Below are 19,918 nucleotides of genomic sequence, written 5' to 3' on the forward strand. Positions count from 1 at the left end.
AATAATTGCCAGTATGTGCTCCAACTCTGTCAAGACACAATGACTGGATGTGGAGAGAATAATGTCTGGTTCACCTCCAGTCATGGTATGACAGGATATCCATACATCCCTAAACAAGCAAAGCCATTCCCCTCTGGGACATCGTACTGTTTAATGATTGTACAATTTTGGCAGGGCAATTCCACTTGCACACACACGCAATTTCTCCAATCACCTGGCTCTGAGCCAGGCTGACAGTAATCCAGACTCCGTCCCTCGGTAATGCTTTAATGGATTAATAAATACTTCTACAAATACTAAATGACCCAACTTCCTAAGTAGCAGCAGCAGGCACCAAATGGCACGGCACCAAATTGTGCCATCACCACATCAACAATGTGTTTCTCCTTTTCTTTATGAATGCCACAGGACAGTGGGGGGGCTCGAAGCTTCTGGGAAGGAAAAAGCCAAGTTTAACCAGGAGCTTGACGGGCAAGAAAATAAAATCAGCAGTGTTTAGTACTGTGGGCTCAGCGAGTGGGTGTCACGGCAGTCCAACTAAGGGGAATACAATAAAGCCCAATTTGTTTGAGTGGGAACAATTAGGGCCCGGTCTTGTATAAATTAACGGCAGCAAAACGAGTCCTAAAAGGAACAGACAATCCACATTATCTCAGGTTAGAGAGAATGCCCTGCAGTTCAGCATCTGACTAGATTGTATTGGCTTTATATATGAATTGTACATAATATCATATTAATAAAATACAGTCAAAATATATTCAGCAGGGTTGTTACAGCCTACTCATTTCTCAAGATTAATCCTGAGGCAGAGATGTCAAGGTGAGTGTAATATAGAAATGTTGGTAGCCCTGCGATAGACTGACGACATGTCCAGGGTGTCCCCTGCCTTTGCCCTGAGTCAGCTGGGATAGGCTCCAGCCCCGTGACCCTAGTGAGGATTAAGCGGTGTATAGATATGGATGGATTTCTCTAGTTCTTGAAACGATCCGATCCCAGTACATTTAATACCCTGAGCTGAAGTGGTGCACACACAACCACACGCTCCCTATTCATAAAACTAGTGTTATGGCACTAGGAAAGAATCTGCCACAGTCTGCCCAATCTGACGGCTTTTATTTATTAATTACCATACTTTTTACAAGCTGGAGAATTCAGTAATTTACTGTGGCCTGCTGGCAAGAGGGTGGAGGAGACTGTTTCCAGCCCAGAGGGACAAAAGGCCTTCTCAGGTTGTCCAGCAGTTCTGTATCCTGACTAGACTTTATTTTCTCTTCTTTTATTTATATATAATGTGGAGAGACTGAGGTGTGTATAAACATAATTTATTATACCATTTACTGTATTTACTGAATTAATTTTTAAACTTTACGAATCCACGTTTGGTTGAAGCTTCATATCCCCATTCATGATTCATTAATGGACAGTGCTTCACATTCACAGCAAATGAACTAGTGAAATGTTATGACTTAAACATTAAAAAAATAACATGCAGAGAAAATATTTTAATGATTTACCAAGGACCAATGGATGCTGCAATTCTCCCAAAAGTGTGCAGACTGCTTGCATGATGGACAGACAAATAAATCTATTGCATATTGAATTCCAAACTGGGTCCCACTTTTAATTATCAATAAATGTTTCTTCGAAGTTAATGAAGACTTAAATGTTCATTTAGTCCAAAAAAATCCCCCAAACCCCCAAAATACAGTTAAAAAAAATGATGATTACAATTTCCCAAAGTAGGGGGTGACATTTGTTTAATCTGACAGTCCCAAGAAATTGAATTTAAAACTACATGGAAGGGAAAAGCAGCAAGCAGATTGAACAAGTGTGTGCAGCAGTTCCCTACCAAGTGCATAATAATAATCATGCAGTACCTCACTGTCACTACATTCGCTGGGGTCATCACCATGAATGGCCATCTGGTAGCGGGCGTACAGCGCCGCCGACTGCTCATAGGACGACGCGAACTGAGGGTCCTCAAAGTTCACCGGCACTAGCCTCACCTTCAAGCACAGGGTGTGGAAGGAGAGGAGGCGGGGGGGAAGGTTTTACAAGGATTGACAATGAATACTAGGACAGTGAGTAGTTAGAGGATAAGTTTCAAAGCAGGAAATTGGACGATGGAGGAATGGACAGTGCGTTACAGTGTGTTACACAAGCGCATTGGCATCTTAGGGTTGACATCAGTCTCCTAGTCCTTGAGGCATTTCAGTAAGACAGCAGGTCTGCTTTGCGTTTCAGACTTGATTGAATCAGACCGTCGTACACAAAGGAAACACATACATGCAAAGCAAACAACTGGACTCTGAGAGACTGACGGTGTGTTTTTAAAATAACACGAAAATGACAAACTTGAGGATGAGGCTAGTGCACTGCCCAGCTTTTACCACAGATTACTCGAAGAGGATTGGTAATCCAAGATTCGACAATGTGTCAGCGGCTACAAGGTCCAGATTAGCAGAAAATCCATAAATGCGTTTGGATGGATCATCTCAGCCAGACACATACAGGCTCTTGTCTAACACAACAGACTCCACTCAAAAGGGTACACAAGGCCGAGCAGACTGCACGCAATGAGAAAATTAAAATCTCATTATCACTACTTATGCTACATTAAATTGACATCCAGTTCAGACAAACAGAACTATTGTGGACCGACAGCGGACACAGACGAGGTAGATATGTGAAGGTCGGGAGGCTTCAGCCCACGATCTGCCCCCCTCCCATAAACGAAAACAAGCCCAAGACTAACTGCCTGGCCGACCGAGGGCCAACTCAGACACCTGGAGAAACACCGCTCTCAACCGTGGCGTATGGAAACATTTTCCCCTCCATTTCCTCCTCTCTCGCATTTCTACACATACTCTCTCTTTAATGCTACCATCTTAATTCACTTTTTTTCCATTCACACAGACATTTTAAATTTGTCCCCATTGACCCCTGTTTCAAGGTTTTAGCACTAATTATCTATTAACTCCAATTTTACTTTACTATTTAGATATTTATGGTACAGCCTTTGATTTTTTTTGTATATCAACAACAAAATGACAAAATCAAAGAAATAATCATGTACTTAAAAATGCACATTTAATTATAATCAAACAAGAATTGCTAATAAACTGACATTTGTTACTTGTGTTGCATATGTATAAAAAAAAAAAAAAACAGGCTCCAGTTCTTACAGTAAAACAAATTACTGAAATTATGTTGAAATAAGAAAGGGACTAAAGCAACATAAAAATCCTTTTGATGCCTTTATAAGTACCCAGATATGCTGACACCCTCCCTCCCTCCCTCCCTGGGTGCCCATTGAGGAGGTTGACCTATGCCTCCCACCCTCTGACCTGGCTCTCGGAGGGTTTGTCAGGAGGGTCCTTGTGAATGGCCATCTGGTAGAGTTTGTACACCTGGTAGGAGGCGTCGAAAGAGGCTTTGAACTGCGTGCTAGGGGGATTGGAGCGCACTAGCCTCACCTTCAAAAAGAATACGGGCAGACAAGGGTTAACAACAAAATGAAAAAAGTGCTGAGAATAAATAGGTGGTGGTTAAAAATACCCAAAAGAAAAACACATCACAAATCAAAGAGAGAAAAAAAGTGTGAAAGAACTGTGAAAGAGAGAGAGAGACAGACATATACACACTCTCTTGTCTGAATCACATTAAGATTTTAAACCTTTAGTAGTTTGGAGGTTTTGCTCTGTAGATTTTACTTAATATTTTATCTTAATTAAGTGCTTGTTTTTACTAATGGTAGCTGATGATGTAAGTCAATGAGTAAACAAGAACAACAAGAGTGGGGTGTGTTATGTCCATCTCTCTAGTGACACAAAAACAAATGAGCATTGTTTATAAAAGAACGTGCTGAATACTCATACACACGTGGACAAAATTGTTGGCACCCCTCGGTTAATGAAAGAAAAACCCACAACGGTCACAGAAATAACTTGAATCTGACAAAAGTAATAAAAACGAAAAATTCTATGAAAATTAAGCAATGAAAATCAGACATTCCTTTTGAACCGTGGTTGAACAGAATCATTTTAAAAAATAAACTCATGAAACAGGCCTGGACAAAAATGATGGTACCTCTAGAAAAGATTGAAAATAATGTGACCACAGGGACATGTTCAATCAAGGTGTGTCCTCTAATTAGCATCACAGGTATCTACAAACTTGTAATCAGTCAGTTGGCCTATTTATAGGATTACAAGTAGTCACTGTGCTGTTTGCTGACATGGTGTGTACCACGCTAAACATGGACCAGAGTAAGCGAAGGAGAGATTTGTCTCAGGAGATTAGAAAGAAAATGATAGACAAGCATGTTAAAGGTAAAGGCTATAAGACCATCTCCAAGCAGCTTGATGTCCCTGTGACTACAGTTGCACATATTCAGAAATTTAAGATCCATAGGACTGTAGCCAACCTCGCTGGACGTGGCCACAGGAGGAAAATTGATGACAAATCGAAGAGACGGATAATACAAATGGTAACAAAAGAGCCGAGAACAACCTCAAAAGACACTAAAGGTGAACTCCAAGGTCAAGGTACATCAGTGTCAGATCGCACCATCCGTTGTTGTTTGAGCCAAAGTAGACTTCATGGGAGACGACCAAGGAGGACACTGTGTTGAAAACAAATAAAAAAGCCAGACTGGAATTTGTCAAACTGCATGTTGACAAGCCACAAAGCTTCTGGGAGAATGTCCTATGGACAGACGAGACAAAACTGGAACTTTTTGGCAAGGCACATCAGCTCAATGTTCACAGACGCAAAAATTATGCGTAATAAGTTATGTTCTGGGGCTGCTTTGCTGCATCTAGCACAGGATGTCTTGAATCTGTGCAGGGTACAATGAAATCTCAAGACTATCAAGGCATTCTAGAGAGAAATGTGCTGCCCAGTGTCAGAAAGCTTGGTCTCAGTCGCAGGTCATGGGTCTTACAACAGGATAATGACCCAAAACACACAGCTAAAAACACCCAAGAATGGCTAAGAGGAAAACACTGGACTATTCTGAAGTGGCCTTCTATGAGCCCTGATCTAAATCCTATTGAACATCTGTGGAAGGAGGTGAAACATGCCACCTGGAGAAGGCACCCTCCAAAGTTGAGACAACTGGAGCAGTGTGCTCATGAGGAGTGGGCCAAAATACCTGCTGAGAGGTGCAGAAGTTTCATTGACAGTTACAGAAATCGTTTGATTGCGGTGATTGCCTCAAAAGGTTGTGCAACAAAATATTAAGTTAAGGGTACCATCATTTTTGTCCAGGCCTGTTTCATGAGTTTATTTTTTTTAATGATTCTGTTCAACCACGGTTCAAAAGGAATGTCTGATTTTCATTGCTTAATTTTCATTAATTTTTTTATTTATTATTACTTTTTTCAGATTCAAGTTATTTCTGTGACCATTGTGGGTTTTTCTTTCATTAACCGAGGGGTGCCAACAATTCTGTCCACGTGTGTAGCTGTTCTGAAAATAGAGAAATAATCATTAGCCTATTTGATGAAGTGTGTCCATGAGCCCAGTGCTTCACCATGTCATTTTTTTAGTTTTGCGCAAAGGACTTTTTGTATAATCTTTTACAAAAATCTCAAAAGTTTCTCCATGACTTTTGTGTCACTATTTTAAATACTTCATTGTCTGCATCCATGTTGTTGCTTCTTTGACCACCTACTGTTGGACACAAGAATAGCATGAAACCAGTGACAGAATATGAATTGGTCATTTGCATGCTAATAAAAGGAAACAAAAAATGCTCCAAAACATTAATAATGATTAAAAAACAATTAGAAGTTTTGTTTTTTTTAGCTTTAATATAGACAATGCAGCCGCAATATTAAAACCATCTGCTTAATATTGTGTAAGGTCCCCTAACACCACCAAAACATCTGACTCATTGAAGCATGGGAATAGAACTCTTGGAGGTGTCCTGTGGCGTCTGGAACTGGGATGTTGGCAGCAGATCCTTTGGGTCCTGTGGGCTGCAGGGTGGGTTCTAAATGGATTGGACTTGTTGCAGCACATGCCACGGTTACGTGATTAGACTGGGATCTAACCGGTGTGCTTCGTATTGCTCTTCAGTATTGCTTTTATCATTCTTGCAACTTTATGATGATCGATTGTTTATATTTACTGTACATGTACTGTTAATGAACATTAAAACCACAGTCCATGTTGAGCCAAGCAATCCCAGTTAAGCAAAAACCCATGAAAATTATTTATTAATTATTCCTAACAAATGGCAATGACAGCTTTAAATAAAACTATCATGCATCTAATATGTATGTATCTACCAGTATGTTTGTACAAACAAGCTAAATAAGATATTTAGTTCCATTTAAAACCTTCTACAGTCTATTTCTTAATGCTGTCAGAGCAGTGCTATGAATCAAACTTAACAAGGAGGATCAGATAAGGCCTTTGATAGAAAGACTTGTGGAAAGAAAAATTGGCTGAGTGTTGCTGGTGTCACACAGATTAAAGAATTGACGTTTCTCATCCTCGGGCCCCATTTAATTAAGCGTCTCTTCGTTTGGAAGCTTTTGTTGGCCACAGAGGCTGTGCCATATGATTTCCCTTGAAGGACAGGATAGAGGGATTGAACTTGGGGTTTGTTTGACTTGGATCGAAGTGGGTCTCTCTCATATGAACACTTGGCATCTACATCCTTTAGCCAAACAGAGACTTTGGGCCTCCTGCACAAGGGGACAATGCTCAAGTTCGGTCTTTTTAATTTTGTTCTTAATCAGAGATTTTTGATAGGCTGAAATCAATTTGGTGGACCAACACTGCAGCAGGTAGTGGGAAGCATGGAAATTTAATTTCCAAATCTCATAAGAGCCTTGAAATTTAACACCAACAGTCTGATACTTGACATACTTAAGAAATTTCACAAAACTTCAACGTAAATTAACTTTTCACTTAACTAATTAAAATGAACCCTGCAGTTCATCAAAGATTTAGTGGTCTGAATCTGGGTCAGCAAGACCTTGCTGTGCACCATTATTGAGGAAAATAATAGAGTGACAACTGATTGCCAAACCACTGTAAGCTAGCAATGAGAGATTTAGAAGGAAAATGCTATGAAAATATGAGAAAAGTGTAGAGACAGCTGACAACACTCTTGAGGGGAACAGTGGGTGAACAGCTCCACACTTTCCAGGACTGCCTGTATCGTGTTATCACACTGACCCCTGGTGGTGGCAGATGACACTCCTGCTGTATTTAAGACAAAGCGGTATCCAATGAACTGTACATGCACCAAACATGTCTTTCCAGTCACTTTCACAAAGAAATAGGATCAGGGTTCAGGATTTCAGATTCTAAAAACATGTAAAGTTTTAGAGCACAGGTCAACTTATGGCACTACCAAAGCAAAATGAAGCTTAACTTTTAAATTTCTCTTTCCTGTCTATATTTATTTTCAGAACATGTATCCTGCAGAGTATTCCCATCCATCAAGTAGCATGACATCTTTAACAGATGTGTTTATGATGAAACTGGGCTCAACTGCACTTAATTGCTGCAGTGTAAACACCATAATCTCATAGAACTGGTGTCAAAACCCTTTCAACCAGAGAACTAAGTCAACAGAACGGAAGTCATAGACACATTAGATACGTTTACTAAACTGCTTATGATTTAAATTGTTCTTTAGCCAGAAATCTGATGCAGCCTAGTCACATGTTCTTTAATAAACAGCTAAATGGGTCAACTCCAGGCCTCTTTCAGTTATTTGACTTGTAAAACACGCAATTAACCTTCATTTGCAAAGGATAACCTTGAGTGCATGCCCACTTAGTGAAATTGAATGATAATTGCAAGGAAACAAATTAATCCAATTGAAAAGAGCTGACTGGGAGATGGGTTTGATGTTCTATTCTCAGGGGGGTACAAAGACAAGAGACAGGCAATGGCTGGTTCAATGCATCTGGCTCAAATCTTGGTCAAGACCAGAATGACGTTACTCTAGCAACCTCAGCTTGAGGTTGCCGGAGATCTTTCTACATTGTTCTTCTCTCTGCCAAAGGTTCATTTCCATGTCCTCTCATACTGACTTGAGCTGGGTGCTGTGGTTTCAGTGTCATCAGCAGGGTAATGCGACCCAGTTTGTGTGGTGTGCCTGTCATTTGGTTGAATTTGAACTAGGAAGAGGTGGTTTTTCCACTCTGCTTTGGCCAGCTATCCACTCCGCACACATAAACACATGGTGAAGTCACTGGGGCTAGAGAAGAGTGCTCTAGGAAACCAAATTCTCAAGCAAACTCGATCCAAACATTATGGAGACTGAAAGCTCAACCAAAAACACTATTTCTTAATGACAGCTGGAATCATCACAATAGGCTAACATTTATTCCAAGACGCATAAAAAGAGAAAAGAAAGTACCTACTCTGTGTTTTTAGCTTACCTCAAGGCAATGAGAAGAGTTTTCAGGCAATGACTCATTTATGAACTCTTCCAGGGGTTTGGGTTGGTTGGTGTGGGTGGGAGTGGGTTGGGCGGGAGAGACAATGGAAGAGACCCCATCAGTGTGTTGTCTTATCTGCTCCTTCTGAAGACGTCGCTCCTTCCTCAAATCTTTGGCCTTCCTGCACGGTGGCCGGCTGGGATCAGCTCCCATTCCTGCACCCCAGAGAGGACACAGAAGAGGGGAGGCAGGTCAAAGCTTTCCAAAGATGTTGGTTAAGGGTACAGCATTTTGTAACCATTTCCAGGTCACAATATGAAAGAAAGACAGGCAATTACAGAAAATAATCCAATTACACTTTCACTGTTAGACAGGTGACTATGAGTTAACACTATGTATGATTTGGGTCAGATTTTGTGGTCATTGGACCATGTTTCTGATGGATTTTGCCGACCCGTCTGGGCTGCCACGTTTGCTTTAGTGCAAGCTGCCTTAGAAGCAAACCTCAACAAAAATACTTAATGGAAATTACTGTCTTGTTTAAGTTATTAGCAGCTAGCTAGTGTGTAATTTATGAGGAACCAATAAGCAAAAACAGAAGACATAATAACAACGAGGTGCTTTTTTTTTTCCAAGAAAGAAATTACAATGATAATAGATCGGGGCTGCCAGCTCGCCATACCAGAGATTGTGACTAACAGAGCAAACACACACATACACTTTCTCTGTGAATATCCTCTGAAGCGACCAAATCTCTGAAAGTTTCCTTCTGTCTGTCCCCCCTCCTCATCCTTCTGATCCTCCTCCTTCCCTTCCACCCCAACCTCCTGGGTTCTTGCCAAGCCCTCCAGCTCTCCAGGCATCCCATGTCAACAGTTTACACGCCCACATCCTGTTTGGAGCAATAAGGAAACGAGAGCAGTTTCCTGCTTGTCTTATTGCCAGCTGCCACCATCAGCCCACTCGCTAACTTTCCCCTCCGATGACGTCACGAGGAATAGAGGGATGCCTGGTCCAGACAAGGGGAAGGGAAACTGAGGTCCTGGCCAAGGATCACAGGCAGCAATCAGATTTAACTGACTCAAGGTCCTTTATTTTCTACTGTAGGGCAGATTGTATCCTGTGAAGAGTAAATATAGACCTCAGTAGGGAATGTGTGCACATGCTGGCCTATTTCGATACATGCTTTATCTTGAAATCATAACAGATTTGAGTTGTGTATCATTAATTGTGCTCTTCTTGTAAATAGTTTGTTTCTTACACATTAGTGTGCATAGAAGGCCATAAAAGTGGCCACACAGAAAACTGTTTTGTTTTATCTTGCTGTGTCTGTTTGCTGTATTGGTCTGATGGTGAATGACTTGAGGCACTAGGTGAGGGATGTGTTTCTGAGCAAGCCTTCTGGTATAAGCACCACAACCCTGGCAACTACAAAGGGGTCAAATATTCAGTCAGAATAAACAAAGCGAGACCAATGCAGCGCCGTCACACAGACAATAGAAACTACAATCTGGACTTTGTTCATCACAGTGACTCAGCCACAAATGCGTCAACCCTTTTCCATTGTTTCTCCGTCCACGTGCCTCCTGTCCTCTAATTACACTCTCACTACAAACACATACTTTCTCTCTCAGTCTCTCACATGTAGACCCAGGTGCTCCTGAGGACGGCCGCGGCGAAGATAAAGTCTGACAGATAAGTTCCTGTGGAAGAAAGATGCTCCCGCTCCAGCAGTCAGCACTTCATAAAAGCTATGACAGCCTACTTTCCTTGCTTCCCGAGCACGAATATGACTTTCACAAGACACGCTCAGCATGAACTGTCTAGAAATGTGGCATACTGCTTAATAGTACGAAAACATGTACAAAGCAAGTCAAAATGTATTTACTGTGGGAGGAGGATGCCACCACCTGTGAGCAGCCACTCAAATACTGACATGGGTGTAAAGTGTCACTTAATAGAAGGCACTTCCTGCAGTTAAACAGGTTAAGCTTATATTTTGCTATGTCTACTATATTGCAAACATGGAGAGTCATGTTTTCCTCAAATTAGAACTGGAACCTGCTCAAGTTATAAAGCGTTCCAGTCACAAAAGTAGAGTAAGGATATACCCAGGTGTTTTCTGTAGAAGGTGAACAAGGGGGCAGTGGAGAACCACTGGCTCACTATATTAAATCTTATTTGCTTCCACTCTGACGAAATGGCTAGTTATTTCTGACACAATAATGAGAAGGATCTGCATCTGGATCAGTCTGTGCTAGTACCAAGCTTTTTCTGCTCCAATGTACGCTCTTGCCTTTTCGTGAATGGCTGTGGGTGCTGTTCTCATTAGACTTTTGAAAGGAAAGAAGCAGTTGAGGCATGAAACATGAACACGCTGTTAGAAGTGTTGCTTCCTGTATCTAATGGGAGTTTATTATCGCTTCACTGTGAGTGTTATTAATTCATTACTGTGAGTTGGCAGTGTGGATATCCTGTGCTGGAGAGTAAGGAGGAGAACATGACAGATAAGTCCAAACCAGACACTCGCCCTCCTTCATTCTCCAAGTTGATGCACAGTGGAGCCCGTTACAAGGTGAACAGTGACACCCACTGGCAAACAGTGGTGCTTTAAGCTACAGCAGAACAGCGGACAGAATGAGGCTACTTTGGTCAGGGAGAGACAGCATGAATTATAGCAACAAGACAAACTCCACTACTATTAAGTAGAAGAAGCTGAATTCAATTAGGAGGGAAGCTTTACACAAGTCACAGATGTAATTTAGGATAATTTATTGTGGCCAATAACCTGCCTTCTTTATTGAGGGGTTGTGTACTGTATAAAGTCCCTGTTAGATAGTCAATTATTGAGCACTGGATTAATCTGTTCATAAATATAGTCATTCAACTGAAACAAATCACCTAAATTAGATCATTCCTGTCTGCCACTGATTTGTATAAGATCATACAGGCATTATTTGTTCCTTTTACTGCTACAAATTTTATACCTGCATCAGTCAGAGCTCCTTTCACTAACTCCAACTGGTACAGAACACTGCTTAGTCAGACATTGACACAAACCAAAAAAACATTATCAGATTCCTCCGGTACTTGCCAATCTACACAGGCTACCCGTAAAATTCTGCACTGACTCAAGAGATACTTATTGATTACTTAAAAAAAAACAAAATGGCCATGTTCCAAATTACATTAAGGACTTTCCAGGGCACTCCTGAGCACCCAGTGATACTTAATAATGGATAGAATGATCATTTTGTCACTATGTCATTATTCAATCTGACATTATGTAGCCATAGACTTTTCTGCAGCCACTCACTGCAGAGTGATGTTTGCAGCTGCTGCAGTGTCACATTCACACTACAGCTGGAAGAGTCAGGGTACACTTGCATAAGCTATTTATGGATTCATGTAGAGCTACAACTAATAATCATTTAGATCAAATAATCTGAATATTTTTTATTATTATTAACTGTTAAAAATGAAGAAAATGTGTGGAAATGTCTGTTTACAAATGTCCAAATCCCAAAAATATTTAGTTTAATATCCAACCTGAGTAACAAATGCTTTACATTTTCATATTTGGGAAGCTGAAACTTGGCATTAAAGCCAAGTAATTATCAAATTTTGTTTGATTAACTAATTGCTGTAGCTCTATATTCATCGTGGGTCTGCCACAATTATTACATCAGCGTCTGATTGAAATTTTTTGAACTAAAGGTGATTATTTTTCATTTTCATGAGAATCGTTTCCATTCACCTGTATAAAAACAGTGGATGCAACTAAAAGAAATATAATATTTCTAACATCTACATAATCTTTCCTCATTTGCACACTCCTCTTTTGTTGAGGTTTAATAGCAACTGTTTATCTCAAGGCACTTTATGTCAAACCAGTGTTTTGTTCGGTGATAATTTGAAGTCCTCGACTACTGAAGCCTTAGGTCTTTGGAAATTTTTACATGTAACAGAGTTAAATTATGCTGTAGCCACCAATGTTAGGAACTGTAGAGTTGACTGCAGCTGACCGATGACTGGTGACAAAAGCGACTGATGTCAACAACAATTACTGGTGATACTAAAGAAAAACATCTGTGGCAATAAACTGAAGTAAACAAAAAAATGCACTGATAAAAATACTGAGGTCAACTAGAATTTCATGATTGTGACAGGCCTGATTAATTGAAAAAGAAAATCTAGAGCTGTTCTGATATGGGAAAGCAAAAGTAATGGATAAGATATTACAAGATGGGAAACTGTAATTACATTATTAATAAATTGCTATTACTTTATTACACTAGTTTTAAAACTATCAAGAACAGCACTGATTGTCAGTCATTTGAAAGGGAATAATATTTCTTACCTGGTTTAGGAGCTGCGGCTGCTGTTCTCACATCTGGAACAGACACTGGATCCTTCTGTGATGTTTCTGAGCCTGTAGGTGCAGCATCCCCTGCCTTCGTCTGACCCTCTATGATAGCTGGACACTCTGCTACTTCGTTCTGAATATCTTTGATAGCAGGACACTTCACTTTGCTTGGCTCCCGTGGGCCTGCCTCCCCACACCCTGAGTCCATTGGCTCCCCTGCAAGGAACATAATCAATACCGCTTACACCGGAACAAAGTGTACTACAGAGCCACAGTACCAACACTGTTCTGGGTCAGTGCCCAGGTCTAACTGTAATGTTAACTGAACACTGTGACAGAGATGCAGACCAAGTACTGACTCCATATAGAACACTAAATATTACACATGCATTAAAAACTATTATACTATTAGACTACATATACATACTCTCACCATTATCCTCTCCTTTTGGCAGTTCCCCTTTGGAAATAAATTTGCTCATCTTCTTCAGGATTTTCTTGTGGGATTTGGAAGGCTGGAATTTCAGTGCATGACATCTTGACAGAGAATATGAGATAAAGGGAGAAAACTGGTTAAAACAACTTGAAACAACATATTATATATTGCTGCTGTTATAGAAAACATTTAACAGAATATTTAACAACAAACTACCATAGCTCATCCTCATGTGTTTCATGTTTGTCTGGTCTTGTCAGATCTGACGTTACCTGCAGCATGAAACTACAGAGAAAATTCTGATGAATAAATTAATACAATTACCTGATGGTATATTGCGGACAGCATGTCTTCTTCAGTATGGGCTTATAAACATATTTCCCACTTCTGAAAAGAAAAGCATGGACAACCTTTACTATAAAATACATTACTATAGACTTGAAGCATCCACACTATTATTTTTTAAACTATATTGAATGAGAAACATCACAAGGCACGTAAGCAGGGATTGGGTGAAACAACAACAATTCACCTTCTCCATCCTCGATCTATGAGGTCTTGGTAGTCTTGTACTGTCATGGTGTGGGACCACATCCCTGTAGAAAACAAAAGGAACATCATTTCCTTGAAATCTTTAATTGAATTCATACCATTTTATGCGTTGCTTTAACGGATCAAAATCAGAAAACACGATTGCGAGGGTGCTGTTGCTATGAAAAGCCTCACATTCATACTAGAAATCACAGCAAAGATCAAACAATCCCACAACAAATTCTCATTGTGAGCTCTGATGCAAGTTAAGTCCTCAAGAAGGGACTACAAAGCCTTAAGTTTCTAATCCATGTCTGCAGATTGAATTTATGAAAAAAAAAAAGACTCAAATAAGAAGAAATTCTTAATGAGAGTGTACCATTTAATGTCTAACTTGACAAGAATTAAATTAGAAACTGTCAGAAAGGGGTTTTGAAATAGTCAGACTCTGTTCACAACTGACTGAAAAAAAAGTTGAAACAGGAAACATGTGCACAAGCGAGGTGCAGTTTTATCAAGAAGCTGCTTCAGAGTCTGATAGTAGGTCCAAACTTTTGTTCCAGAGTAAATCACAGCATCCCCAAAGAAGCATTCCCACAGCACTTTAAGGCCCCAGTGGAGACATACAAATTTATTATTTGTAGCCACAGCAGATGCCTCTTCCCAGAACTGAGATCTGAGCTACCCCTTTCAACTCCTGACCTTCCCTTCTGCCACCGTATACACAGTCTGCACAAGCACGCCCACCAAAATGTAAGCCTCTCCAGCAAGACGACTATTGGTTTACATCTGAGACAACCGAGGGAAACGACTGTATAACAGTTTACACAACACACACCAAGTTTGAGTATAATAGTCCATGTCCCAGGAGAACGGTGCTTAGCTAGAGTCCACAGAGACAAGGAGACATTATGGTGTGATCTATTACGGCACTGAAGCAGTAAATGGGAGATGAATGGCCAACAAATACATCAGCAGGACCACAGGCTTTCCTTATTAGAAGATTAACAGGATTCAAGAGCTATTATCTTTATTGGACCACCAGTTAAGGGGCTTGTAACCATGAAACTTGTCTATAAAAACATCCTTTATATAAATAAAAAAGATAAGATTTGAATATCACAACATCTGATCATCAGAGAACATCAAAATATTTGGTTTTCCATACACTGTGTATCCCAAATCATAGTCAGTGGTTCATCTAAACAGGCTATCGCTTTGTTATCATTAGGAAAATTAGCATATAGCAGTAAATGAGTCCTTCACTGGCAAAAAAACTAAACAAACACCATTAAAATCACACCAGATCAAAAGCAATACAGCTTTTACTTATTAGGGTCCGAGCACTACAGTGCGTAGGACCCTATTGGAACTGCTATGTCATTATTTCTTTGTCACAAAGAAACACGTTTTTCAGGTCCTAAACGTTCTCGAAAATGCACAAAACTTGGCACATACGTCAGACCCCGTGAAAAATGTTATAATTAGGGGGAAATACACACCTCAATACAAAAATGGCTCCACAGCGCCACCTTGAAAACTTCAATAGTGTCTCATCTGAAGCACGTTTGACCTAGACCTACGCAATTTGGTAGGTATATGGAGGAGGTCAGGACAAACAAAAAAGTCAGCGACAGCCACACCCTAAACCCAGCAGGAAGTCCGTCATTTTGGATTGTTCGTTTGTCCAACCTGAGCTAATTTCTCCTAGGGGGTAAGTCACAGAGCGCTGAAATGTGGGTAGCATGTAGAATACGCCTTAAAGGTAAAATGTTATCAATATCATCTGCAAAGGTCAAAGGGCGTGGCCACGGCGGCCCTCTGATTTTTGATCCTTTGCCATGAAAGAGGAAGCATGTCTAACTACCCTGTACATGCTCCAATCTGCCCTAAACTCTATATATTTGATCACATCCATCTGCCAAAATCCATTTACAGTCATAGCACTACCTATTGGCAACAGGCTGTTTTAGGCATTACACTTACATGTGCCATTGCTCCAAACTTTGTGTGATCATTTCTAAAATTGGCCAGCTAAGTCTTTCCACATGCGACGATGCTACAGCGTGAAACTTTTGCGTTTTCAAGCAACAGTGTTGCCATGGCGACAAATAGTTGCTATGACAAGGAAAGGACTTTTTGACAGCGTTGGAATGCTCATAAATTCACCAAAATTGGCATACGAGTCACTATCAGCTCAACGACAGACAATGTGTGCCTGTCTGGCAAATGGCTCAATAGTGCCCCCTGCAGCAATTTATCTATTAGCCCCCGCAGGACGTTTAGCTGACGTTTACAAAATTTGGTAGGCATATGTAACACATCAGGACGCACAAAAAAGCTTGTTGGACCCATACTGTAAACTCAACAGGAAGTCTCCCATTTTGAAATAACTGTGGAATTTTTTTGTGATTTTTGTCATATTCAAAATCTATCTCCTCCTAGGGGTTAACTCTTACTCCCCTCAAATTTGGCCAACGCATACAACAGGGCTTGGTGATTGAAAGTTATCAAAACACTCCGCAAAAGTCTGAGGGCGTGGCAATGGCGGCCCTCTGAATCATGATGATTCGCCATCACAAAGGAAGTGTGTCTAATGACCCTGTACATGCTCCAATCTGCCTCAAACTTTACATACTTGATCACAGTCCTGCCCTGATGAAACCCATATGGCAATATTCATTCACAGTCATAGTGCCACCTGCTGGCAATAGGAAAGCATGTGTTTTACACTGTCATGTACATTTGTAACTAATACTATGGCCAGCACGTTTCACTTACATCCATGAAATTTGCTGGACATATCCAGGACATTCAGATGAACAAAAAAGCCTGGGGGCCATTCACCTAAACCCAACAGGAAGTCCGCCATTTTGGATTTTTCGTTTCTCCACCCTGAGCACACTCCTCCTAGGGAGTAAACCACAGAGCACTGAATTTCGGGTCGCATGTAGAGTACAATTTGAAGGTAAAAATTTCTTAAAAGCTCTGCATTTCATTGAAGGGCGTGGCTGTGGCAGCCCTGATTTTTGATCCTTCACCATCACAAAGAAAGCATGTTTAACGACCCTGTACATCAGGGGTCTCGAACTCCAGTCCTCGAGGGCTGCAATCCTGCAAGTTTTAGATGTTTCCTTCTTCCAACACACCTGATTCAAATGATCAGGATCGTTATCAGGCTTCTGCAGAGCTTGATGCTGAGTTCGAGACCCCTGCTGTACATTCTCCAATCTGCCTCAGACTTTACACACTTCATCACAGTCCTGCCCTGATTAATCCCATATGCCAGTATCCATTCACAGTTACAGCGACACCTGCTGGCAATGGGAAAAGACATGTTTACACTTTTATGTGCTATTATTAGCAGGTTGACCATATTAACCTCAAATGGAATGAGGTGAGCCTTTAGACATTGATAATGACTTACACCAAAAATTGTGGCGTTTTGTCAAACGGTGTGTCCGTGGCGGCCCTTTAAACCACTCTGGCTGCAGCTTTCTCCTCTACTACTGAGGAGACATAGTGAGGACTGAAGATTGAATGGAGTCAGAGCTCCATCTAGTGAACAAACGGCGCAAGGACAGCATTCTGCACAACTGTAATACCTAACAGCATGAAATGTTTTATGAGAAAAGGGTTAAGGTTAGGTGATTGTAGCTTTGCCCCAATGTGTGCTGCACCTTAACTCGCGCCGTGTCCAACAGGCGTGGAAGTGCGAAGACCTGTCCAATGTCACGTGCGGCTTTAATTAGGGTCCGAGCACCAAAGGGTGCGAAGACCCTATTGGAATTGCTAGAGGTTATTATTATTCGCGCAAAGAGACGCGTTTTTGAGGTACACAACGTACTCACACACTCACCAAACTCGCCACACACATCAGACCTGGCGAAAAATTTTATAATTAGGGGGAAATACTCACCTCAATAGCAAAATGGCTCAATAGCGCCCCCTACAAAATTACAAAAAATGGGCCCCCGAACACACTTTCACGTACAGCCACAAAATTCGGCACACACATGTAGCAACTCCAGACGCACAAAAAAGCCTCAAGAACACATACCCAAAACTCAACAGGAAGTCGGCCATTTTGAAAAAAATGGAGGCTCACCACTGAAAATCGACCATTTATGGTGAAAATCGGCCATTTATGGCTCAGATCTCAATCAAAATCTATCTCCTCCTAGGGGGTAAGTCGTACACACCTGAAATTTGGCCAGCACAAACTACACGACGTGGTGATTAAAAGTTATCAAAAAGCTCCGCAGATGAGGCCCGGTTTGGAAATGGCGGCCCGTCCAATTTTGATCAATGGCCATTTCGGCCACTTTTGGTGTTTTCCACATTCAACGGGATACAGTCGGAAGGCCGTTTCATCTACACCTACAAGATTCAGTGGGCCTGTGTAGCAGGTCGGGATGCACAAAAGAGTAAATTGGCGCCAAGCACCAACTGTCTCAGTCGCACTCCAGCGGGAAGCGAGGACCCGACCAATGCCGCTTGCGGCTTTAATTTATATAGTTCTTGAGAATACAACTCAGCAACAAAACTGGTTATTATACGGGCAATTTTACAACCACATTGAAAGTTGCCACTGTTATCCTCCAACTGAAGACAATCTCTGAAGAAGAGAACAGAAAAACAACAATTACACAGTGAACGGAGACCTACTTGGATTATTCATGATGATACCAAGATAAACAAGAGCTCGAGAAAATAAGCAGCCTATATCTGTAATTTAAGATTCTTGGGCAGTTATAACCACCCCAGATTTAGTCTCTAAGAAGTTGCTGACCTTCAACCACATGTTTTTGTCACAAAATTCTCAAGACCTCAGCAATTACAGAGATGTCAAGTTGTCAAATGAAATAAATCAGTGTTCTATATAGAAAGTACTGAACAGGCTTCAGTTGGAATATGCAGAGTTAATAACACAAAACAAATGACCCCTTCCTTTTAACTTTTAAGAGTACATTAAGAAAAACAGGTCATGATCAATTTAATGGCACAGCAACCAAACACCTGTTTAATAAAACATCCTGATAACTAGTTGGGCAGAAAGTCACAAGTCTAAAATATAATATGTCAAATTATTTCTAGAGTTAATAAAGGAGTATGTGAGCTGGATGTGAGTGCAACAGCTGCCATCTTCACGGTACAACAGGAGCACCTTCCCATCATTCACACCTGATACATTCTTCGGCCTCCACTGAGACGTGACAGACACAACGACACAGGAGAGGGCAGATGTTGTGCTCTGTAGTCTGCATTCACATTTGTTTTGTATTTGACAACCCAGCTGATAACATCACACTGAGGAAAACACAACCTTATGGTGCACCTGTTTAAAAAGTCAACAGTACATTTACTCATATAGCTGATAATCACTCCATCATTGTTTGCTGAATCCAAGTGGCCTTAAATGACACAGTGATTTCTAGAGCTGTGCATCTGGTATGCTTTCACTCAATCTGTACCAACATAGGAAAAGCTTAACCTTAAAACACCTACACTGGGTACTTACAAGAGTTACACATGCAGTAAAGTCTTCCTTCTTCCCCAGAACCTCCCATGCCCGCATGATGTCACCTTATCCAGATTACCACCCTTATCTTAGATTAGACAACAGCTCTCGTCTGCAGACTGCGAGCCCAATTGCTCATTGACTGCATTAAGATCTGGCTGAAACCTAATTATAGTCAACCTGTTTCACCTCTGATAACCTCAGCGCAACAGCACCATTCTGTCCCCAGCAGAAAATCCCTTCCCATCTTCTTACAGCTTCTTTTTTATAGCTCTGAAACTAAGGCGAATCTTTTAAAAATGCAATACCATGAACATAAGTTCTTTCAAATTAGTAGAATGCTCATAAACTCTTCACGTTAGGGTCACCTAACTGAACTTCAAGGAAGGTTCCTGGCACTGGACTTTTTGGAGACTGTTGAAAATGCTTTGCAGAATTAATTCCATTTAAACAGAAACTGCCATTTGATTTGCTGCACGAAGCTGCCACCGAAAAACTCTCTTAAGAATAGCTCTTCCCACTTATTGCAAAATGACAGTATTTTTGTTATAATATGTGTGATGCTGTCAGTGAATCCTGTTATTGCTAGCAACAGTATAAACAAGAAAGTCAAAGGATGGCAAGAATCTCAATGGGAAAAAACTACAATTAGG

General features: G+C 40.9%; 1 protein-coding gene across 2 annotated transcripts in view; it reads right to left on the reverse strand.

Moving 5' to 3' along the window:
- The window catches only part of ate1 (arginyltransferase 1), a 60,476-nt gene that overhangs the window by 39,014 nt on the left and 1,544 nt on the right, over positions 1–19,918 (reverse strand). Inside the window, exons 2-7 of one of the 2 annotated variants that reach the window (XM_008298681.1) lie at positions 13,746–13,809; positions 13,538–13,600; positions 13,211–13,314; positions 12,772–12,993; positions 8,412–8,626; positions 1,878–2,006 (exon numbers count right to left, since the gene is read on the reverse strand). In XM_008298681.1, coding sequence (XP_008296903.1) covers positions 1,878–2,006; positions 8,412–8,626; positions 12,772–12,993; positions 13,211–13,314; positions 13,538–13,600; positions 13,746–13,809 — 797 coding nt within the window. Of the gene's footprint in view, positions 1–1,877; positions 2,007–3,347; positions 3,477–8,411; positions 8,627–12,771; positions 12,994–13,210; positions 13,315–13,537; positions 13,601–13,745; positions 13,810–19,918 lie in introns of both variants that reach the window. The other variant, XM_008298607.1, reaches the window with a different exon arrangement.

This window comes from Stegastes partitus, unplaced genomic scaffold (assembly GCF_000690725.1).
Source record: "Stegastes partitus isolate 25-593 unplaced genomic scaffold, Stegastes_partitus-1.0.2 Scaffold1, whole genome shotgun sequence".
In the NCBI taxonomy this organism is placed as follows: domain Eukaryota; kingdom Metazoa; phylum Chordata; class Actinopteri; family Pomacentridae; genus Stegastes; species Stegastes partitus.